General features: G+C 52.4%; 1 protein-coding gene across 1 annotated transcript; it reads left to right on the top strand.

Moving 5' to 3' along the window:
* Positions 1-4,621: 4,621 nt before the first annotated feature.
* On the top strand, positions 4,622-24,108 carry MCM5 (minichromosome maintenance complex component 5). The gene is made up of 15 exons (XM_075573911.1): positions 4,622-4,900; positions 7,609-7,735; positions 8,657-8,785; positions 9,959-10,131; positions 10,244-10,399; positions 11,343-11,509; positions 11,949-12,120; positions 13,243-13,354; positions 15,105-15,248; positions 15,898-16,140; positions 17,867-17,979; positions 19,867-19,995; positions 21,893-22,035; positions 22,127-22,254; positions 22,630-24,108. The coding sequence occupies exons 1-15, from the start codon at positions 4,731-4,733 to the stop codon at positions 22,729-22,731; spliced, it is 2,208 nt and encodes a 735-aa protein (XP_075430026.1). The 5' UTR covers positions 4,622-4,730; the 3' UTR covers positions 22,732-24,108.
* Positions 24,109-24,638: the final 530 nt, after the last annotated feature.

Below are 24,638 nucleotides of genomic sequence, written 5' to 3'. Positions count from 1 at the left end.
CCGGTATGCACATACACGCCCAGAGAGGTAATACCGGTATACACATACACGCCCAGAGAGGTAATACCGGTATACACATGCACGCCCAGAGAGGTAATACCGGTATACACATACACGCCCAGAGAGGTAATACCGGTATACACATACACGCCCAGAGAGGTAGTACCGGTATAAACATACACGTCCAGAGAAGTAATACCGGTATACACATACACGCCCAGAGAGGTAATACCGGTATACACATACACGCCCAGAGAGGTAATACCGGTATACACATACACGCCCAGAGAGGTAATACCGGTATACACATACACGCCCAGAGAGGTAATACCGGTATACACATACACACCCAGAGAGGTAATACCGGTATACACACACACACCCAGAGAGGTAATACCGGTATACACATACACGCCCAGAGAGGTAATACCGGTATACACATACACACCCAGAGAGGTAATACCGGTATACACATACACGCCCAGAGAGGTAATACCGGTATACACATACACGCCCAGAGAGGTAATACCGGTATACACATACACGCCCAGAGAAGTAATACCGGTATACACATACACACCCAGAGAGGTAATACCGGTATACACATACACGCCCAGAGAGGTAATACCGGTATACACATACACACCCAGAGAGGTAATACCGGTATACACATACACGCCCAGAGAGGTAATACCGGTATACACATACACGCCCAGAGAAGTAATACCGGTATACACATACACGCCCAGAGAGGTAATACCGGTATACACATACATGTCCGGTATTACCACTAATTTTTTACTGGACAGAGCGTCCAAATACAGGACAATCCGGTTCAATACTGGACATCTGGCAACCCTAAACTCCCTGCTAATAGCATAAAAACACCTTCTGAGTAGGTCTGCGGCCAGGCAGGGAGCTGGCGCTCGTGCACTGCGCCCTGCTCGGCCGGGCGATTCGTGGCCCGCTTTGTGCGCGCACCTATGGGGGCGCGGCCACGACGTCACGGAGCTGGTTCGCCCTCATTGGGCGAACCGCTCACGCTGGCCACACACATTGCCTCAGTGTGTTTCAGAGCGGCCTGCGGCAGCGCCACCCTGGCAGAGGCCCAGGATCGAGGAGCTGTGGTAGTTCGCTGTGGAATTGCCGAACGGAGCGCCGAAGGTACGCCGACACCGCAGCTCTACCTGACGGAGGCTTGGGGCACCCTTTCTGCGCCCCATGCGATTTATTGCCTTACGTTTGTGAGTGCAATGTGCGAGTCTGAATCTCGTGACAGGTTTGACACTCTGCATTCTCTTTGGCTTTGATTTTCCAGCTCTATTAGAGGACCTGAAAAATAGGCTTTAATATCGACCTTTATCACGACCCGGGGATTTTTTTCGTACCTACAACCTGCTTTGGATGTTCTTCTGCCGATTCTGAATCTTGAGAGCGGCGTTCTATTACAGGGATGGGAAGTATTTCTATTTATCCGATGTCAAGAAGCTTGCAATTAATCAACCACCATAGGAGATTATATACAGGCGGGCCTCGCTTTTCTGACGGAATGCGTCCCGCTAACCGCTGCTGGTTAACGGACCTTCAGGTTGTGGATCTCATGTTAATCGGCGGCGGTGACCGTCGGAAAATCGGGTCCGGCGTCAGGTAAGCGAGGATTCACTTTATAGTGATTTTGATTCAATGTATAACATGATGAGTTCTGTTATAGCGCACCCTACTGGGCATTTGTAGCCATACAGTTAGGGGCACAATTATACTAACCCTTATTACACTAATATCATATTTGTATTTGCTGTATATAGCACAAAAACATGAACAAAGAATTTGGCAGGATATAAGAACCACTTCTTTGATCGTCGGCTTAGCGGGTTTGAAATCCCTTACTGTGCTAGCCCCTACCTCCTCTGCTGGGAAGCTATTCCATGCATCCACCAAGCTTAGCGTGAAGAAGAACTTCCTGGTATTCCCACCTTCGGAGAATGACCTCTTGTTCCAGCCCTTCTTTTCTCCGGCGTATAAACGCTCCTGTACTTTGATGACACCTTTGATATACTTGGAAGTTGCAATCATAGGTCCCCTCCCCCCCAAATTGTACATATACTGCAGCCCGAACCCAACTTCATTTTAGACAGATGGTCATTGGTGGGGTCGCCAGGCGGCTTCTCCATTGTCTTTAATATGTTTCAACCAGGGGTCTCAAACTCAGTTCTCAAGGGACACCAACAGGTCAGGTGTTCAGGATATTCCTGCTTCAGCACAGGTGGCTCAGTCTTCGACTAGGGCCTCGGGCATGGTGCCTCAGGCATGGTGCCTCGGGCATGGTGCCTCAGGCATGGTGCCTCGGGCCGCGCTGATCCGCGCTCCTGCGCTGCCTCGCCTGCTCAAACTGGAGCTTTTTTGTGTCCTGGCAGGCGAGGCAGTGAGCGCGCTTTGGGGGCGGAGCGGAGGTGTGTCGGGAGGCGGGGCTAGTCCTTCGCTCCCATTGGATGTGAGCGGTCACGTGACCGCTCCTCCGCTTTCCTGAGCGGCAAATTTTAAATTTGCCTGTCTGCTCAGAATTTCTGAGCCTCCGCACACATCAGCACGCATGCGGAAGCGGCTGCTATAGCCGCGCTGACAGATGCAGGGCGTAAGTGCATCTGCTCAGCGCGGCTCAGCACAGCCCTATCTACTATGTCCAGGCCTAAGCCTGAGTCCCTGCTGGCGCTGAGCTCACTGTGCGCTTGGTGCGCTTACCTCTGTGAATGGGAATCCTCCTGTTCACGCTTGCGCTGTGCGTGGGCGCTCATGCTCGTGCCCGCACGCTCTACCAAGCTTTGTGCTTGAGGAGACACTGGAGAGATACTTTCAGGCTCACATGACCCTGCTCTGACCAATGGGAAGAGAGAGGGCGTGTTCTAATGCGCTCTCACTACTGCAAACACAGACATGTGGGGGGCAAACAAAGTGGTGTGGGGGGGCAAACGAAGTGAGGGGGGAAGGAGAGAAGGGGGGAGAAAGGAGAGAAGGGGGAGAAAGGAAAGAAGGGGGGAGAGAAAGGAAAGAAGGGGGAGAGAAAGGAAAGAAGGGGGGAGAGAAAGGAAAGAAGGGGGGAGAGAAAGGAAAGAAGGGGGGGGGGGAAAGGAGAGAAGGGGGAGAAAGGAGAGAAGGGGGGGAGAAAGGAGAGAAGGGGGGGAGAAAGGAGAGAAGGGGGAGAAAGGAGAGATGGGGAGAAGGGGGGGAGAAAGGAGAGAAGTGGGGAGAAGGGGGGGAGAAAGGAGAGAAGGGGGAGAGAGGGGAGAGAGAGCAAAGGGGGGGAGAGAGGGAGAGAGAAATGGGGGGAGAGAGAGCAATGGGGGAGAGAAAATACACTCACATACACACACACCAGCCAATGACACGCCCCTCCCCTAATAGCCACGCCCCCCACTCCTGCTCTAAAAATGTTGCAGGACAGCGATCGATCGCTCATGCTTGGAGAGCTGGTGACATCACCGCTCTCTCCCTGCATGAGCGAGCTCAGCGGCGACTCAGCCTAAGGCTGCGGTCTCAGTCATTACTACAGCGCACGTCTCGGCGTACGCTGTGCGATTAAACTCCGCCCCCCAGTATCTCCGGTCCCAGTTGCTACCCTGACACGCAATTTCCTCCTGCTCTGCACGACAGCTTTTCAGGGAGGCAGGGGAAATTGAGTTTACTCCTAGCGACGGAGGCGTGGCCACGCCCCCACCGGCGGTTCACCCAATGAGGGCGAACCAGCAGTGTGACGTGATGGCCACGCCCCCGCAAATCACCGACCACGCCCCCTCCAGTCGCAAGCTCCATCTCGCCTCCGACCGCAGATCGCGGTTAGCGCTGTGCACGCGCCGCCCCCCCCCCCCGCCGGGCGCGCGTGTCACAGTCATGACTGGGACCGTAGCCTAAGGCCTGGGACATAGTAGGATGAGCCTTGCTGAGCCGCGCTGAGCAGATGCACTTACCCCCTGCATCTGTTAGCAGCCGCTTCGGCATGCGTGCGGATGCTGAGAAAATTTGCCGACACAGCCAAGTTTAAAATTTGCCGCTCGGGGAAGCGGTCACGTGACCGCTCACATCCAATGGGAGCGAGGGACTAGCCCCGCCTCCCACCCCGGCCTGCCTCCGCCCCCAAAGCGCGCTCACTGCCTCGCCTGCCAGGACAGAAAAAAGCTCCATTTTGAGCAGGCGAGGCAGAGCACGAGCGCTGATCAGCGCGGCCCGAGGCACCATGCCCGAGGCCTAAGCCACCTGTGCTGAAGCAGGGATATCCATAAAACCTGGCCTGTTGGTGTCCCTTGAACACTGGGGTTGAGACCCCTGGTTTAAACCCTACACTGCTGTTTCTCTTGTCAGGCAACGAGAGTCCAGTCTCCCGCCATTTTGTCTCGCACTAAACCGCCCAAAGGAAACCTCTTCTTCTCCTTCAGCGAGCGCGGGAAAGCAGCAGCCAATCATCTCTAAGCGCGTCATACCGCCTGCAGCAAACCAGAGATCGGCGGGACTTGCCAGCAACCAAGCATGGGATGGGGCGCGGGCTTTGCAGTCCCGCCTACCAGCAAGAGTGGCGTCCAATTAGCACCCGAGGAGCCTTGGCTTCGGCCAATAGGAGAGAAGCCAGGGGGCGGGGCGTCTCGCACCGCTTGTTGGGGTTTTGGCGCCAAACTAGTAGTTTCGCGCGCTCTCTGCTCGGTGGCCGCCATTCTCCTAGCCCGCCATCTCCTCTTCTCAGCATGTCCGGCTTTGATGACCCCGGTGTCTACTACAGCGATAGCTTCGGTGGGGAGCAGCCCGTGGGGGACGACGGCCAGGCCAAGAGGTCCCAGCTGCAGAAGCGGTTCCGGGAATTTCTGAGGCAGTACCGAGTGGGCACCGACCGAACCGGCTTCACCTTCAAATACAGGTGAGGGGGGAGGAGCAGGCCTCAGCGTCATGGCTATTATTATTAATAAACTATTACACCTATTTCGGGAAGGTAGAGGGGTTCAGGAAGTAAGAAGTTCACTTATTTAGTGTTATAACATTGGGCACATAAACATAGATGCCCCTTAGTTCCCCCTGTCATTGTGGGGTACAGGAGCTTACAAGCATGGAACTCCTATGAAGTTCCCACATGCAGTGTGTTATACGCAGAGATCAGGTTGCCCTGGTATGTCTGTATATAATACATATATAGATAACTTCCCCCTGACGCGCAGGTTAATGATCCAATCAGCCAGGGATCCCCAACTTGCTGTAGTTAGCTGAAGGTTCCGAGTGTCACCCAATGGGAGACCGGCAGCGGCGCGATGCTGAGATCTCGCACACAGGCAGAGATGGCTACGGCTGGTTTTAATAGGTTCAGGGCGTATGACATGGGTACATTACATAAATTTAAGGCCTGGGCCATGGTGCCTTCGCACGTGCAGAGGCTGTGAAGTCACCCGTGGGAAGCGGGTGCTTTCACTGTCCATGGTGGACAGGCCGTGGGGGATCTTACGGAGCTGGTTCGCCCTCATTGGGCGAACCACCCACGTGACCTGTGTGTCGCGCCAAGAAATCAATTTCAACTGATTTCTTGCGCAAGGCGTGGCCCCCTTCTGCCTCCGCCTCCGCGGTCTATTGGAGCGATCAATGCTTTAAGGCAGCGTTTCCCAAATGGTGGGTCGCGACCCGGCACCGGGTCACGGAAGCAAAATTGCCGGGTCGCAGCGAGGCTGGCCGCATGGCGTCCCCCCCTCCCTCCTTGCGGCGTCCACCCCTCCCTCCTGTCGCTGGCGGGCAGAGGGAGGCGTGGAGCCGCCTGCTCGGATCGCTTGGCCTTTCCTCTCTCCCCGCCCCCCCCCCCTCTCCAGTCACTCACATCCGTCGCTGCCTCTGTAATAAAGTGTGTGTGTGTATATATATATATATATATATATATATATATATATATATATATATATAAAGTGTGTGTGTATCAGTGGCTGTGTGTGTGTATAGGGGGAGAGAGGGTGCGTGCATCAGTGGGTGCGTGCGTGTGTTTATATAGGGGAGAGAGAGAGGGTGTGTGTGTAGGAGAGACACAGAGAGACACAGAGAGACACAGAGAGACACAGAGAGACACAGAGAGACACAGAGAGACACAGAGAGACACAGAGAGACACAGAGAGAGACAGAGAGACACAGAGAGACACAGAGAGAGAGAGACAGACACAGAGAATAGGTGAGTGTATCAGTGGCTGCGTGTGTGTGTGTATGGGGGAGAGAGTGTGTATGTGTATGGGGGAGAGTGTGTGTGTATGTATCTTTGTGTGTGTGTGTACAGGCATACCCCGCTTTAAGGACACTCACTTTAAGTACACTCGCGAGTAAGGACATATCGCCCAATAGGCAAACGGCAGCTCGCGCATGCGCCTGTCATCACGTCCTGAACAGCAACACCGGCTCCCTACCTGTACTGAAGCTGTGCGCAAGCGGGGAGACTATAGAGCCTGTTACACATGCGTTATTTACATCAGTTATGCACGTATATGAGGATTGCAGTACAGTACATGCATCGATAAGTGGGGAAAAGGTAGTGCTTCACTTTAAGTACATTTTCGCTTTACATACATGCTCCAGTCCCATTGCGTACGTTAATGCGGGGTATGCCTGTATGTATATGGATCTGTGTGTGTATCAGCCACAGCCACTGTGTGTATCAGTGGCTGTGTGTGTCTGTGCAGGCCAGCAGTGGCTGTGTTTGGTTTGTCTGTGTGAGTGTCTGTAGGTCAGTGACTGTGTGCGTCTGTGCAGGTCAGAGAGAGGGTGGGGGGGGGGAGAGAGAATAGAGGGGATTGGGAGAATATATGAAATCTGTATGGACATTCATAGCGGTTTTATTTTACCTATAGGCGATAAAATTTTTAGTGGGTCACGAAGGAAAAGTTCAAAAATAACCGGGTCACGGAAAAAAAGTTTGGGAAACGCTGCCTTAAGGCAATCTGCCCCCCCTCTCGCGCGGATGCCTCTGCGCAGTCTCCCACACCATGGATGTCACCTAAGCTGTGCTTGGGCAACCTGTTACTTTGGGTTAGCTCTCAGCCTGCAGGGTTTGGGAGTTAACAATAAACATTCAAATAAACTGATTTAATGAGATTCATGGATCACTTTGCTTAGTTAGCGGCTGAGAAAGCGAAACTCTTTTTAGGTTAGGGAAGGGGTGCGCAAACGTTTTGCCTTGCGCCCCCCCCCCGGCCTGCTCGCACCCCCCTTACCTTTACTCAAGCATCAAATGACGCCGCGGGGTCGTGGCACGTGACCGACGCTCCGTTGCCATGGCGATGTGTCGCCCAAAGCCATCCGAGTCAAGGGAAGTGAGCTAGAGGCCTCGTGCGGTACCCCGGCATTTAATTTAAATGCTTTGGGGAAGAGCGCAGGGCCTCAAAGTGCAGTGGCCCCCCTCAAAAAAAAAATCTTGCGCATCCCTGGCTTAGTGGGTAACCCGATTTGTTGGGTCGTGGGAATCTCCATTGACCTATATTCTGTAGTTTATGTTGTAATGCCTAGTGTATAATTGAAGACCAATATGTTAGTTTCTTAAGTGCTCATAGATCTTATGTCTGTTTTCGACAACAAACGAACATTCTCTTGGGGCTTTTGATCTTTCAGAGATGAGCTCAAGCGCCATTACAACCTGGGAGAGTACTGGATTGAGGTGGAGATGGAGGACCTGGCCAGCTTTGATGAAGACCTAGCAGATTATCTGTACAAGCAGCCCTCCGAGCATCTGCAGCTGGTGAGTGAGGTTCTCCCACTAATGGTTGGTCCATCAACACTTGTGAGAGAAGTCCCAGTAAGGACTCCAGTCCTCACTTGGAAGATGTGCCGAGCATAATGACCACGGGCACTGGTCACTCAGTACGGTCACTGCTAGAACTTCCCACCACGCATTGAGTTGTAGGCACCTCTCGGTGAAAGGGTTAATGCTTTCACTGGTTGAAAGCCGCCGTGAAGCTACACAGAACAAGATCAAAAATCAACGAAGATCCTTCTTTGGAGGCAGGTGGTGACCGCATTTGTGTTCCGGTGTCCTGAACAACATCACAAGACTGAAGAGCACTTAGACTCCTGGCTAATCCCTCATGTTTTACGTGACGGCTGCAGTAAGAGGGGGATATTAGGGAAGTATCACCGTGGCCTTGTGATATTACTTTTAGTGTGCACTTCATTGTCAGATCATCTTGTAGTAACATAGATTAGGTTGAAGTTGGCAGAGTACTCGTTCTGTATTTATAGTTCTGTTGATCAAGAAGAAGCAAACAAAATCCCAGTGACACACATGCACGTCAGGGGAACGGAAATGATTTCCGCACTCCAGTAATGTCCATCCAAGATCTCTCTCCCTGGTTCAACGCCCTTCCTTTGTTAAACCTGGTTCATCCCTGTATACCGTTCCTCTCCAAAAAGATGTCTAATGTTTTCTTAACAATGTGTCTGCCATCCCTGTCTCCTTGATTGTAAACTCCACATTGTCGCTGCCCTTACTGTAAAACCCCTTTTCTTTTGTTGCTGGTGAAACCCCCCTTTCCCTTTAATTATATATGGTATCCTAATGTATTTTTGCGGACGTTCTTAGACATGGTCCTGGCGTTGACGTGTATCTTGCTGCTGGTCGATCATGGCAGCTCTAAACTGCTCATCTCTCCCCTTTCTGCAGCTGGAGGAGGCGGCCCAGGAAGTGGCAGACGAGGTGACCCGTCCTCGTCCAGTGGGCGAAGAGACCATCCAGGAGATCCAGGTCATGCTGAAGTCTGACGCCAACCCAGCCAACATCCGCAGTTTGAAGGTAACGGGGCACTTTCCCGATGCAGCCGGGGTGGGGGCGGAATGGTTTAACCGCTTGGCACAGTTGGACAAATCTCTTAATGAGTTGCAGTGTAAATTAGCAAAGGCTGACGACGCAATGCATTACTCTTCGGTTGTGAGATGTAGGTCTGAGCCCCATTGCCAGTGTTGTGCCGATGGATGCTTCATCTCTCCATGCTGCTGTTATTAAACCACATAAGGAGAAAGGACCTGCAAGAGAAGGGCTCCTGTTTAGAGCATTCAAATCTGTTTGATATGATTGTATTTTTTAGATTTAACTTATATTATATTCCAAAATGGCAAAGGCACAAACGCAACACGTAAGTAAAAGTTGCCAGACGTTACAATCACCTGAGACCCTCATAGTTCTATGGTCGAGATCCCCCCCCCACCCCCCAGTATAATGAGGTTGAGTCTTGATAGTTGGTATCGGGACCGGTTTATATATATATATATATATCTATCTATCTATATATCTGTTTGGGGTTATAGATATATATTCGAATACATGCCACATCAGAAAAATAGAGATGTCTGTTTTTAATTGTTTTCAGTTTAAATAAATCAGGACTGGTTATCACTTTGTCGAGAGTCCACCCTGTTAGATATTAGTTGCTCATTGCAAGATGTATATTTAGAGGTTGAGTTTACCGACAAGTTGGTAACAGGACCGGTTTGTGGCTATCATAGTTATGTCCTATATGGAAGCCAGATGTGTACAGTCGCATCCCAATAAATTGGTAAAAAAAATTAGACAGGCAACAGCAGAGATCAGTCCTTACTGTGTGCTCCTCCCTCTCACTAGAGGGTATATTAGGCGCATGGACACTTGAGTGTGTAGCCCCTCCCCCCTGAAGAAGTGTCACAAAACGATCGTCGGGTGTTGTGACGTCACGTCGGTGGCGTCCGCATGAGGTCTGGTGCTAGTCAGCGGTTGTGTCCACATCCTCACAGCAGATAAGTTTGTATTATTCACGGCTACTCATAGCCTGTCTCTGGTGCTCACTTTCTGTGATCCCTTGGTACTATTTGCAACATAGTTGTATTACTGTGTACTCAGCCTGCTACTTTAGTGTGTTACTCCGGCCCGTTCCTCCTGCACCCGCCTGTCCTGCCCAGGTCGCATTATTCTTCCCCCCCTTGTGTCTTCCAGTCGGAGCAGATGTCTCACCTGGTCAAGATCCCCGGCATCATCATCGCTGCAACCGCCGTGAGAGCCAAAGCCACCAAGATCTCCATCCAGTGCCGCAGCTGCCGGAACACCATCGGGAACATCTCGGTGCGACCTGGCCTGGAGGGTTACGCCATGCCACGCAAGTGCAACACGTACGCTTCCACGTCTGCCTGTCGCTGCCCCTCGCCCCGCCCCTGCGTCCCCCCCTCCTGCTGCTGCATCCCCCCGCGCGTTTCCTAACTCTGCTTTCACGCCCCCTCGCAGGGAGCAGGCCGGGCGTCCGAAGTGCCCGCTGGATCCTTATTACATCGTCCCCGACAAGTGCAAGTGCGTGGACTTCCAGACGCTGAAGCTGCAGGAGTCTCCGGACGCGGTGCCCCACGGAGAGATGCCGCGTCACATGCAGCTGTACTGCGACAGGTAACCCATCAAACGCTCCGTGCGGGTCTCTGCCCGGTGCTCCTAACCCCGCACACGCCAACCGCTGAGAAGAATGAGGCCGGACAGAAGAATGTGTCCTGTCCCTTCCAGCACCACCCCGGGACGTGGTCCATTCGTAGTGTCCTGTGTCGCTGACCCCTTCCCCACGCGGCGGGTAAGGGTGTCGTGTATATTGGAGATTTAGTGCAGCAGTACCTGTCTTTGAAGTGGGTGCACGCACTTCAAATCCTGGTGTTTTCTAACTTTGGAGAGTCACGTTAGACCATTAGATTGTAAGCTGTACGGTGCACGGACTTCTTGTGCCCGCAGACTCCTCTGTATAGCACGGAGTATACTGCAGTGTACCTATGAGTGGTTCATATGGACGGTTGTGCAATGAGTGGCACGGGCTGGCGTGACCCTCGTCAGCACCTATACGTCTTGAATGCCACCATAAATGTTACCCGGGCCAGTCTAGTTTACCCCTTGTCTATCAGGGTATTGTAACGCACTGCAGAGGCTTGAACGCCCTTTGGCTGCGCTTATAGTGCCGGCGAATCGATGTCGCGGCAAAATTATGTTTCCGCCGTCGCTTGCGCTTGTAGTAAGCCGGCCATTTGATTTTTCAGAGGCTGTCGCCACATGTGACAACCTCTGATCCTTGTCGCCGGAAAGCGAATTGCAACTTTCGCTGGTGACGTCACCGTCACGCGAACTACAAGCGCGTCCTTAGGCTGGGATCCAGGGGCAACTTTGATACTGTGCAAATCTCTGGACAAGGAGGCGCTCAAATGAGGTCTTGAAAGTGTTGCCACTTGCGTGCTCTCGGTATGGTACACGCGTGTGTGGCACTGAAGGGCCTGTGTGTTGCGGTTGGCTGTGTGGGGGTGACGCCGAGCACAGGAAGACGTTCCCATCCTTTCTGAATTCTCCTCCCGTACAGGTACCTTTGTGACAAGGTGGTTCCCGGGAACAGGGTCACGATGATGGGCATTTACTCCATCCGGAAGGCCGGCAAGACCTCCGCCAAAGGCCGCGACAGAGTGGGCGTCGGGATCCGCAGCTCCTACGTCCGCGTGGTGGGGATCCAGGTGGACACAGAAGGCGCAGGTGAGGAGCCATGTGGGTGCTAGCAGGGGCCGCATTCTCCAACAGCGGGGCCCCCGTGAGACCCTAACACGGCGGGGCCCAACCTTTTATTACACTTCTCCCCCTGATAGAAAATGTGTCCATCGAACCCCAAATTAATCTTATTGCCTCATCAGACTGTCGCTAACACAACTGTGTGACGGATCCCAGGCAGTGTAGTGTCCTGAGCCTGTGCGGGGAACACACGCTTACTAAAGCCCCAAACTGCTGCTCGGTCTGGGCAGGCAGCATGGTGGGGGGCAGAGCTGTCACTCACTGCGGGAGCTTCCAAAGTCACACCCCACTATGCCATAACCCCGCCGGCACGCAAAGGGTTAACGTAATGTATGCATTCATCCAGGTGCACCCGTAGCTCATACGCGGACCTCAACCCTCATTTCCGTTTGTACCCCCTCTGCAGGGAGAAGTGCGGTGGGCACCATCACCCCGCAGGAAGAGGAGGAGTTCAGGCGCCTGGCGTCCAAAACGGACATCTACGAGACCATCGCGAAAAGCATCGCCCCCTCCATCTACGGCAGCACCGACATCAAGAAAGCCATCGCCTGCCTGCTCATAGGGGGGTCCCGCAAGAGGTGAGGGGGGCTTTCCCGCTTCCTACGTGGACCCCATCCTTCAACATGGAGTGGGGCGTCGTCCTGTTTGCGGAGCGGTCTTCACTATTGCTGTCCGGAAAATTTGTCCGGTGGCTGAACTCCCAATTACCAACAAATATCCACCCCAAAAACCGCAGCGTTACAAATACTTGCGGTGTATTCGGGTACATTGGTGCATACGTCCGGCCAGCGTTTGGGCCCATGTTGGCCTTCATCGGTCATACGGGCCAAAACGCTGGCTGGGCGTACGCACGGATGTTACTGAATACGCCGCAAGTGTTTGCAGCTGTGTTTATGGCGCCTGGATCATCTCGGTATTCATGTTAACAGATGGCTGCGTCTTTGTCTGGAGGGGCCCAGCTAGCGACCGGTATAACCGGCGGTTGGCGGTTGGAAGATAAAGTAGTTGTACTGAGTATTCTACTTGACGGAAAAGCTACATATTTTCGATTCATTTCTACAATATTTATGCTTAGAAAGCGAGTGTGAGCGGCGTTCCTGAAATCAGTTCTATTTTTACATGGAAAGGGGACACTAGTTTTGTTAAAATAGTGGCACCCCTGGCATTGTACTTTATATTTATTTTAGTCTTCTGGTCTCCCCAGCGTGCTTTGACCGCGAAGGATAATACCGCTTGTGAGCGCATTCACATGTCTCAGACAGGTCCACAATCCTGCCTTAACCCAGAATCCTTTGCTGCAGAGAAAAGGGGGGAATGTGCACAGTGCTTCTTTTAGCTTCGGAGCGATTTAAACATGGATCCCTATAAGCTTTTATATCTGCCGTACTACACAGCTTTTACAGCAGAGAGGATATACTGTAAACACGTGTGGCTGAGTACAGAGGTGCTAAAGTTCCCCCTCCCCCCCCCCCCCCCCCAACAGGCCTGGTTTTCAGGAAATCCCTGCTTCAGCACAGGTGGTTCAATCAGTCTGTCTTTAGTAGATGAGGGCCTGTAGCCCCAGCGCTGCTGCAGCCGGTCTAACCGTTTTGTCAAAGCCACGACGCTAACTGCCTAGCAGTTAAATGTTAACGCCTCCCCCGTTCCCTCCCATGCTGCTGCGGCACAACGTGGTCACACTGCGGTTCTTTTGCCTTCAGGCTCCCGGATGGACTTACCCGGCGGGGGGATATCAACCTGCTTATGTTGGGAGACCCTGGAACCGCCAAGTCACAGCTGCTGAAGTTCGTGGAGAGGTGCTCTCCTATCGGGGTAAGTACCCCCACAATCCCAATCAAGATGCCCCACTTACAATAGCAAGTGCTAGCCTGGCATCTTCACCTGTTTCCCCAAAGGATCTGATGACATCGCGGAGAAGAAACATCGGTAGGAGCAGAGCTGCTAATGTTTCTTAGTAGGCTCTATATGCAATAATTTTCTCCCAATGAAACACACAGCGCGTCACAATGACGGTATAGCGCGCGGTACGCAGCACATAGGAATGTTACAGGCACAGTCCCTGCCCCGCAGAGCTTACTCTCTATGACTTTGGCGTCTCGGGCACAGGGAGATAAAGTGACTTGCCCACAAGGAGCCGGCACCGGCGATTGTACCAGGTTCCCCTGCTTCACACTCCGTGTCATAGTTTAGTCCGTCTCTTTACTAACTGAGCCGCTCCTTCTCTTAAACAGATCTACTGTATCTGCCATCCCAGTCTCCATGGGGAGTAAATCCCAGTGTCCCGGCCCTTACTGTGCTGACCCCTTCACTGCTGGTGAAATCTCCTATCCTCTGATCTCAACAGCTGACGCCCGTGTCTTTTGTATTCTATGTGGAACGTAAAGTTCCCTTGCAGAGTTTAATGCGCTAGTGTAGGGTGAGGAAATAACGGAGTTATAAAGCGGGTGTCTGTATTTATCGGAATCTTTTCCAGACAGGTGGGTGTGACTGGGAGATTGTGAGAGTGTTATTTTCCGGGATTTTTGCTCTCTTTGCAGTGTTCCCCACCAGGTGCAATATATCGTGTTTGTCACACGTCAAATAACCGAGACCGCTACGAGAAGAGGGATTAACCCCTCGTAAAATACAATTCGGGGTTAGCCAAGAGGTGTAAATCGCAGAGAATATGAATAAACCTTTTTTTTTTTAAAAAACATATACACGCTAATTTCAACTCCGGGGACCCCCTGTTTCACCGAGATACTTGCCAGGGTAGATGCTGCCTGTACTTCCTGGACGTGACGCTGGAGATTTAGACTTCCATTTTGTTTCCCCCCCGATGTGGGATTGTACGGGCGGCATCTTCCCCATGTAATTTATCTCGGGAAGCATGGGGGTCCCCAGATCCGAAAGGAACGCTGTTCAGCTCCGGAGACCCCCTGCTTCACATCTAAAAAGAGGGGGAGCAGGGTAAATATAGCAGAACGAAGAAACACAGTTCTTGCTATCAGTGCTCCTGAGCCATGAATGGAAAAATAGCGATATATAGAACTGCTTCAAGTCTATTTACTTGCTTGAAGATGGACAATAAATGCATCAGTGAGTATCTTTATGACCCATAAGGGAATGTGAGCTCCGAGTAAGGGGGTATATATATGTGATGTCCTGCGGAGGATAATGAAGCCACTTTCTGTTAGTGAACAGTAGTGACTTGTTCTCTTCCTATGCGGACAAACCAGCCCTTGAGCATACATGGTGCACAGTCTTCTTCCCAAAGTCTGGCTATAATGTGGGATAATAGAGTAGTACTCGGTCTGTAGTCCGGTTCCAGTGCGTGCCTCATGCTCAGTGAGATACAGAGGATCCAAACCGGTGAAAAAAAGCAGAGCACAGCAGGCAAAAATAAGGGCTATAATACAAAAGCTCGATTTAAAAACCACTTTAATTAAATGGGTGACATGGAAAAGGCAGGGTAAATATATACTGGGGGGTTCCTTTAATTTTCCGCACCGTACTTTGCTCTGTTGCCGTCATGTCGGTGGTTGGCCGTGTCCGTCCTGATCGCTCTGCGCGTGTCCCGCAGGTTTATACCTCAGGGAAAGGCAGCAGCGCGGCTGGTCTGACCGCCTCAGTCATGCGTGACCCCGTGACCCGGAACTTCATCATGGAGGGAGGCGCCATGGTGCTGGCAGACGGAGGGGTGGTCTGCATCGATGAGTTTGACAAGGTGAGGGGGGGTTGTAACCCACAGACTGCATCGCGTTCTCCCTGGGGACACCGCCAGTGACTGTGCTTAAATTTTACTGGTGTGGGGGTCCCCCAAAGCAGTGCATTGTCTGCTCATGTCCCCTTCAGCGATCTCTGTCCATCTTAACCTGCACCCTCCCGGCCCAGATTCTTGGGGCGCTGTTCTGTATTTTGTGCATGGAGGCGTTTTGGCCCTTTCATTCCTCCTCTGACATTTTCTCTAGTTGCGTCCTCTTCCAAGTCTCCTAAGATCCCTCCGGTTGGGAATTTCTCATCCTAAAAAGGCCGTGTTCCCTGAGCTGACGCACCGCTTCCCGACCTTACATGACCGCCCTCTCCACCCCGGCTCTTCCCCTGCTTGTATTTTTCGGTGCCATTTAAAGACCCCCCAAAAAACAGTAATATAACTGCAGGGTCCCACTAAATGGCCACAGAATCGTCTGGTGACACGGCTGCCGGAGGGAGGCTGACCCTGGCAGCTTTTTTTATTTTATTTATTATTCGGTGGTTTAACCGTAAAATCTATTGGCCAGTTGGGCGTTCCTGGCCGCTGGAACTGGATCTGCTTCAGGGGCCCCCTGCTTCAGGTAGTATGTGCTCTATAACCTCTCCCTCCTCCTTCCTCTCAGATGCGTGAGGATGATCGAGTTGCTATCCATGAGGCCATGGAACAGCAGACCATCTCCATCGCCAAAGCCGGCATCACCACCACCCTGAACTCCCGCTGCTCCGTGCTGGCGGCCGCCAACTCGGTGTTCGGCCGCTGGGACGACACGAAGGGCGAGGACAACATCGACTTCATGCCAACCATCCTCTCTAGGTTCGACATGATCTTCATCATCAAAGACGAGCACAACGAGCAGAGGGACATGGTAAGGGTGCTGGAGACCAAGCCAGCGATGTCGGGCCCCCGCAGATCAACATGGGGGGGGGCCGGCGTGAACACCACCAGTGTCTGATTATCGGAGAGCAAAAAGATGTTGGCCGCCAGGCCTCTGATCCACGGCGGCCACTGTTTTCCGATCGTCACTGCTGATGCGCCATCAGCTCGCCATACCACGTGCAAACCTGCACCAAGGTGCCCAATATCCCACCTGCGGGGCTGTACCTGGAATAGCCCAGCGGGCACCCAGGGTATTAGACCCCCCCCCACCCCTCCCCCCCGTCTCGTCAAACTACCTGTATTGAAGCGCTCAGCATGATGTCGTTTTAGTGCAAGGAATTCTGGGGGAACTGGATGTCACAGCTCCAGACCCTGCGGTCACTGTTGGGCTGAGTCCTCAGTCTTCACTGTGGCACACGCGCCCGGCGGGGGGGGCGGTGCGTGCACAGCGCTACACCGCGATCTGCGGTCTGGGGGGAGAGGGAAGGTTTGCGACGGGAGGGGCGGGGGCGTGGCCATGACGTCCTGCGGCTGGTTCGCCCTTATTGGCTGAACCGTCGGCGGGGGCGTCGCAGATGTCGAGGTCAAATTCTCCTGCCTGCCTGAAAACCTGTCGCTGGGGAAAGGTGCGCGACAAGGTAGGGACTGGGACCGGCCGGACTGGGGGGGCGGGGCTTGATAGCACAGCGCACGCCGAGCCGTGCGCTGTGGCGGTGACTGGGACCGCAGCCTTAAGCTTTTCACGTATGTATATCTTTATCTGTATAGCGCCGTCAATGTACATGGCGCTTTACAGAATTGTTATACGTGACCTGATGGGAATAATCGCTTCAGACATAAGTTGGCACTAGGAAATGGAGTCCCTGCCCCACGGGGCATACAATGCAAGTGAGGGCAGGTCACAGGCGCAGTTATTGGAGTACGATCATACACACGCGATCAAGTTCTTGTCTGCAAATATTTGGGTTTATCCTGTTGGCTGCCGGGTGCTTAACTCTTCCTGTGCCAGAGAGGAGCAGGGCACTGCGATGCAAGTCCAACGGGTCGCCGTGTTCTGCTGGGAATGGGGAGGAGAGAACCTCTGTTGTGGTTTATTTGATATCTGATTACTTTGCCAATCGCCTTTAGATCTGCAGCCCAGCGGCTGTGTCCCGTTGTTTTTTGTGTTACTATATGCAGCATGTGGGGTAGCTTTCACGGGGGGAAATGATCTCCTGTGATCAGCCAATATGCTGCTCGTGGGGCTATCGAAATGGCCGACTTCTGACTAGGAGTTTGTGAAATGCTGCTGCAATGTAACATTTTACGAAGTGTTATACATTGTTGCAGCTTTCAACTCCGCAATAGGCAGACTGCCTGCTTGGAACACTGCAACAGATCTGTTTGTGATACTTTATTACCAAAGGGCAGTTTTAAAGAAGAAAAAAAAAGAACGTATTTAATACTGCAGAACTAATTTATATTTCTATATAAAATTACTTCTGTTTAAAGAAGCAAAAACCATCCCAAATGTTATGATAGATAAATAGATACAAAGATGCATAGATACATATCTAAATCGTCAAACGTGCGCTGGTTTTGCTGCCGGGCGTAATTTTAGACGGCGGCTATCGCTGCTTTACTTGATACGGCTGCAACATGCGATTCTCCTGGTGGGCGGAGGGTTTGGTGGATCTGAAGTGAAAGGGTTAACGCTCTCTGTTTCCCCTCTGCAGATTCTGGCCAAGCACGTGATGAACGTGCACCTGAGCGCGCGGACGCAGACTCACGCCGTGGAGGGAGAGGTGGAGCTCAACACGCTGAAGAAGTTCATTGCCTACTGCCGAACGTAAGTAAGCGAGCTCGTGGCGGGAGCGCTGCCGAACGTAAGTAAGCGAGCTCGTGGCGGGAGCGCTGCCGAACGTACGTAAGCGAGCTCGTGGCGGGAGCGCTGCCGAACGTAAGTAAGCGAGCTTGTGGCGGGAGCGCTGCCGAACGTAAGTAAGCGAGCTCGTGGCGGGAGCGCTGCCGAACGTAAGTAAGCGAGCTCGTGGCGGGAGCGCTGCCGAACGTACGTAAGCGAGCTCGTGGCGGGAGCGCTGCCGAACGTACGTAAGCGAGCTCGTGGCGGGAGCGCTGCCGAACGTACGTAAGCGAGCTCGTGGCGGGAGCGCTGCCGAACGTACGTAAGCGAGCTCGTGGCGGGAGCGCTGCCGAACGTAAGTAAGCGAGCTCGTGGCGGGAGCGCTGCCGAACGTAAGTAAGCGAGCTCGTGGCGGGAGCGCTGCCGAACGTAAGTAAGCGAGCTCGTGGCGGGAGCGCTGCCGAACGTAAGTAAGCGAGCTCGTGGCGGGAGCGCTGCCGAACGTAAGTAAGCGAGCTCGTGGCGGGAGCGCTGCCGAACGTAAGTAAGCGAGCTCGTGGCGGGAGCGCTGCCGAACGTAAGTAAGCGAGCTCGTGGCGGGAGCGGTTACTGCTGTCCCTGGTTCCCCGTGAGCCAAACGCCACAACTTTCAGCTGATGCTTAACCAGTGATGTTACCGGGTTTAAATCTCCCTCGGGGGGGGGGAAACAAAATGGCCTCTAAATCACAAGACTAATAGGAAGTTGTGACTTCCTATTGGGCGGCAATTTAAATCCCCTTTAAAAAACCAGGAAGTAAAACCAGTAACTTCACCAGTAAGTATCTTGGGAACTGTTGGCCCCCCCAGAACTGCAAATAGTGGGGATCAGCTCCCCCCCCCCCCACTCCGGTTCCAATCCAGAACAAGGCTACGGTGGTTTGCTCCTTTAATGACGACAGAATCGCTATTTCCTGCGATCTTTTTGCATCGAAGATGCAATTATGTGTTATTTTCTTCCTACCTAGCGATTGAAACCTGCGGAGTCGTGTGAAAGTGGTTTGTGATGGGATTTAAAAGAATAGGGTAGAAACGTATTGATTCGGCTGCAAGTGATCTATGTGCCCGATAAGTTATTGGTGGAGTTGTGCGTCGGAGCCCATGTTGAAAGCTCTTATCACGGGTTGGGCTAAGCATCGAATGAACACACCCACAAGTGTCTGCGTGTCTTTCACATGCTGCCCAACCTAGCTAATGCGCCCTTTTTATCATGTCGCAGTGGCTGAAGAACCCCGCTGCTCCCCGAGATACTGACCTCCTGTAGGGGGCGCCGGTGGCGGCTCTGCAGGCTTAAGTGTCCCAGTCACGCGGGCCAATAGGAAGCTACAAGGGATGACGTCACGGCTTCCTATTGGCCCGCGTGATGCTGGACATTTAAACCGCCATTATCATAGCCCCACACAGCTCGGCTGGTGTGGCTACCGGCACCCTCTATGGAGATAAGTATCTCGGGAAGCAAGGGTTCCCGGAGTTGAAATGAATGCGGTACCACTCCGGAGACCCCCTGCCTCATACCAATATTTTACTCCAAACCAAAGTGCTGCTTTTACGCGGCAGTGAAGGATTCTGGGTAGTGAGATGCAAAGAAGGGCACCGTGGATTTGCTGTAGTGTTTACCTGCTGCATTACACAGCTTGTGCAGCTAGTCCAGGGCCCTACAACTGACGGCCCGAGGGCCAAAGCCAGCACACGAAGGGTCAGGAAGTGTCCTGTGGTCTTTCTGCTTATGCTAATTTCATGGTCACTTATTTACAGGAAGTAATACATACAACTTCCTCACCCCTACCCACTCCTGGGTTGAGCGCTCTTAACACCGCTTCTCTCTCTCTGTGCAGGAAGTGCGGCCCCCGGCTCTCCGCAGAGGCAGCAGAGAAGCTGAAAAACCGCTACATCCTGATGCGTAGCGGCGCCCGGGAGCACGAGCGGGACAGTGAGAAGAGATCCAGCATCCCCATTACTGTCAGGTGGGTGTAGGGGAGGCAGTGGGGTGGATGGCTGTAAGGTGGGTGTAGGGGAGGCAGTGGGGTGGATGGCTGTAAGGTGGGTGTATGGGAGGCAGTGGGGTGGATGACTGTCCTGTGGGTGTAGGGGAGGCAGTCGGGTGGGTGTATGGGAGGCAGTGGGGTGGATGACGGCCGGGTGGGTGTAGGGGAGGCAGTGGGGTGGATGACTGTCCTGTGGGTGTAGGGGAGGCAGTGGGGTGGGTGTAGGGGAGGCAGTGGGGTGGATGACTGTAAGGTGGGTGTAGGGGAGGCAGTGGGGTGGATGACGGTCGGGTGGGTGTAGGGGAGGCAGTGGGGTGGATGACGGTCGGGTGGGTGTATGGGAGGCAGTGGGGTGGATGACGGTCGGGTGGGTGTATGGGAGGCAGTGGGGTGGATGACGGTCGGGTGGGTGTATGGGAGGCAGTGGGGTGGATGACGGTCGGGTGGGTGTAGGGGAGGGGCAGTGGGGTGGATGACGGCCGGGTGGGTGTAGGGGAGGCAGTGGGGTGGATGACGGTCGGGTGGGTGTAGGGGGAGCCAGTGGGGTGGATGACGGTTGGGTGGGTGTAGGGGAGCCAGTGGGGTGGATGACGGTCGGGTGGGTGTAGGGGAGGCAGTGGGGTGGATGACGGTCGGGTGGGTGTATGGGAGGGATAAGGCAATCCCTGCTATTTTGCAGAAAACACTTTGAAAACTGCTTTATAATGGAATTGCCTTCCTTACATGAACAATTCCTTGTAAGACCAGTATACTAGTGAAAGTGACCTGTTTAAGGGGTCATGTCTGAGCCTCTAAATGGGGAGGCGCTTGGCAATTAAGTGTTTACTCGGCTTTCATAAAGATATACATATCCTGCCCTGTCCGAGCCCTAGGAGACGGGCTCTGCCTGCGCTAACCCCTGTTCAGCACACAGTGATATCACATAAGGGGGAAGCAGCTGGGAGAGATCAAACCCCTTCCCCGGGTCTCATACTAAGTGCAATAAAATTGTTGACAAATACATAGTTGTCAGATTTCATATTTTTTTTTGTGTGTGTCAGACACCCAGGTATACTGTATGTGGCCTGTGTGTGTCAGCCACCCTTAAGCGTGCCACAGACACCCAGGTATAACCCCTTAAGCGTGCCACAGCCATTGGCTTGTTGTGGCTGTGGGAGAATCTGAGGGCATCTTATAGTACTGTCCAATGTGGAAACCAGAGGCGCACTGGATTTTAGGACTAAGGACATAATTATACGTTGGTTTGACACCAGTTTGAAGCAGGGGGTCTCTGGAGCTGGACCCCCTTGATTTCAGCTCCAAGGACCCCCTGCTTACAGAGATGCTTACCTCTCTAGGGGGTGCCCGTATCTCTGGAGATTTAATGGTCCTGATCACGCCGGCCAATAGGAAACTGCGCCGGGTGACATCACAACTTCTTATGGGCCGGCGGGACATAAAACTGCCATTTGGTTAGAGACACGCCGTTCCCTGGCTGCATACATACCGGCACCGCAACGGAGGTCAGTATCTCGGGAAGCAGGGGGTCCCCCGAGCTGAAATTAACACGTCCAGCTCCGGAGACCCCCTGCTTCAATCCTGTAATTAAAAACAAAAACAACCTGTATTGTTGCTTTTTAACCACATTTCCTGAACCACCTTTTTGTTAAAACCTCGAGCTTAAACAGTCGCCTGGTTTGCGGGGGACACTCCTGGATTGTAGAGGAGCAGTTGAATAGTAATAGGCAGTAGTAAGTTTTAGAGCAGCCGTGCGTTATTCCCTTTTATATATTGCTGTTTGTGGGCGCCTGTCCCGGTGACGCGCCCTGAATTTGGGTAACTGCGCTCGCCCGTGAGATCTTCTCTCTGTAACCTTTGCCTGTTCTGATGTTCACAGGCAGTTAGAAGCCATAGTCCGAATCTCCGAGTCCATCAGCAAGATGAAGCTGCAGCCTTTTGCTATGGAGGCGGATGTAGAGGAGGCCCTGCGACTGTTCCAGGTGTCCACGTTGGACGCCGCCATGTCTGGGAGTCTCTCTGGTAAGGAGGCACCGGGGAGGAGGACATTGGGTGCAACGTTACTACACCCGAGTGTAGGAATACTCACCTCCGTTATCTCTGCTTCACGTAGGCGTGGAAGGCTTCACCACTCAGGAGGACCAGGAGATGCTCTCCCGCATTGAGAAGCAGATGAAGAGAAGGTTCGCCATTGGTTCCCAAGTATCCGAGCATAGCATCATCCAGGACTTCCTCAAACAGGTGAGGACAACGGTAGAGCTGGATCTTGCACCATATGGAGGGGGGGGGGGGCCCCAACAGGGTGGGTCAATGGTCGCCTTCCTATACGTTTTCCAGCTTGGTTCTTTAACCAAAGAGCAACAAATGTCAGCTTAACCTAGTATCTCCAGCACTGGAGGATTCTGGGAAACCAGGGCATAGGGCAGCCATGTGGTTGTCACCAAAGACGGCTGTACGATGGTGGGGAGGTTGAACTTGTGTGCAGACCCCGTTATCTGCTGCCGATGTTGGCTATTGAGGTTACGCAGCTTGTGAAGTCCCAATAACCAAAGCATGATCATAAGGGGATTGCAATGTTTTTGGTTCTCGTTGATCTTTGGTTTTCCGCCCCGGCAGAAATACCCCGAGCACGCGATCCACAAAGTGCTGCACCTCATGATGAGACGCGGCGAGGTCCAGCACCGTCTGCAACGCAAAGTTCTTTACCGCATCAAATAACTGAGCCGGGCTTACTGCGCTGATCTCCTCCAAGTGACCCGTTTCCCAGATCAGCAGTAACAGTGTTTCCGTCTGTGAACACTGGACTGTAATTCAGGCCTCACTCATTAGCAAGGAGTCTGGATAGCATCGGTGAAATCAATGGCTCGTGACTCTTCCAGATAAAGAATACTCAACGTCCATGTATATTTTGGGGATCTTTAACCCTCAAGAAAAACGTGTTTGGATTCTGTGTGCTTGGCTGCTGGGGTAATACTAGCAGTATTAATAGATTGCGGTACTAGCACGTGCAGTAGTGGCACGATTCCGGCTGGTAGGAAATGATTTGCTAGTACATAGGGCAAATGAAGCTTCTGCACTCGCGTCTACATTGAGGAATTCATGAAATGAGGGTCGTTGTGGGTCAAATTCTGTAATATCCGATTTTAACGACTTATCAGTACGACTCCGAGGCTGATAAGAGATGCCCCATGGTCTATCAAATTAGTGAACATTGCACAAAGTTAGAGTAAACTCCCAAAGTAACGCCTGCCACAGACCCTCCACATATTGTCCGCCTCCTGCTGTATAACTTTCTGCTTTTGGTTTTTATGCACGCTGAGAACTATACAACCATTTCTTTTGGACTGACGGAAGAATGACCTTTTTCAGCCACCGTACTTTCTGCATTTGCGATATTTGGCAGCGGTCACAAGACTGCCCCCTGACACCAATGGAAGTGAAGCGCCCCACCCATTTCTATGGGTCGACTGATCTGTTGAAGCGTGTTAGCCTGATAATCAATCATTTCTGCCGTGATGTTCTAGGTGCGTCATAAAGGTTCTCTGAAGGTTAATTGGGTCTCTGAAGGGAACTTGGAAGGTTAGTCGGTGTGAGGATGTGTTGTGGGTGCCACAGTGCTCTGGAAAATGTAAGTGTTGCAATTAGAAATGGCTACAGATCCCAAATTCACTAGAGCAGGGGCGGCCAATGCCAGTTCTCAAGGGTCACCAACAGGTCAGGGTTTAAGGATATCCCTGCGTCGGCACTGGTGGCAGCCAGTGGTTTAGTTAACAACTGAGCCGCCTGTACTGAAGCAGCGATATCCCTGAACCCGGACGTGTTGGTGACCCTTGAGGACTGGAGTTGGCTGTCCTTGGCTAAGAGCAGGGGTGCTCAAACCGTGAGGCGAGTGATTTTCCGGGGGGTTGGGGGCACGCTCGGTGGAAAAGTTCGCGCCCGCACCCCTGGCTTAGAGAATCCTTCCATTCAGCCGTCTTTCCCGAAGGGATCAAATATAGGTCTGTTTGTCAATTACTTTTCGCCTCTTCATGGGTGCAATATGTGTTTTTGTACTATATGTAAAAGCAATGAAATAAATACACATTTCACATGTTTTCCTGGATTCCCTCTGTTTAATTGTAAAAAGGTAATGTCGCCTACGCATAGTTGCTGTATTGTTTTTTTTTTGCTTTGCCAAGCAACATTAATTACATTTAAGTTTGGATTATTGTCTTCAATGGGCAGGCCAATTATTTTTAGCAAACAGTTTAGAGGCTTACTTGGAAAGATTTATTACTTGTGTTACTTTATTCTTGTGGGAAATGTTTCTCTCCTCTGGGAACACTTAATTCAAACATGTCGGCTACGCCATCTGTTTGACTAATGTATGTATATCTTTTATGTAGCGCCATCCATGTACGTAGCGTGTCACAGCAGTGATACACGTGACGTGCTATAATATAACACATGATGGGAATAAGCGCTTCAGACAAAAATGTAACATTAGGAAAGAGTTCCTGCCCCGCAGAGCTTACAGTCTTCGTGGCGAGAACATACAGAGACAGTAGGAAGTTGTTGGTAAGTGCGTCTGTAAGGGGTCATGGTCGGTATGAGATGTATAGTATTTACATTTGCACCTGGATTGA

Source organism: Ascaphus truei, chromosome 17 (genome assembly GCF_040206685.1).
Source record: "Ascaphus truei isolate aAscTru1 chromosome 17, aAscTru1.hap1, whole genome shotgun sequence".
Classification (NCBI taxonomy): domain Eukaryota; kingdom Metazoa; phylum Chordata; class Amphibia; order Anura; family Ascaphidae; genus Ascaphus; species Ascaphus truei.
This window is presented reverse-complemented; position numbering and strand designations above follow the sequence as displayed.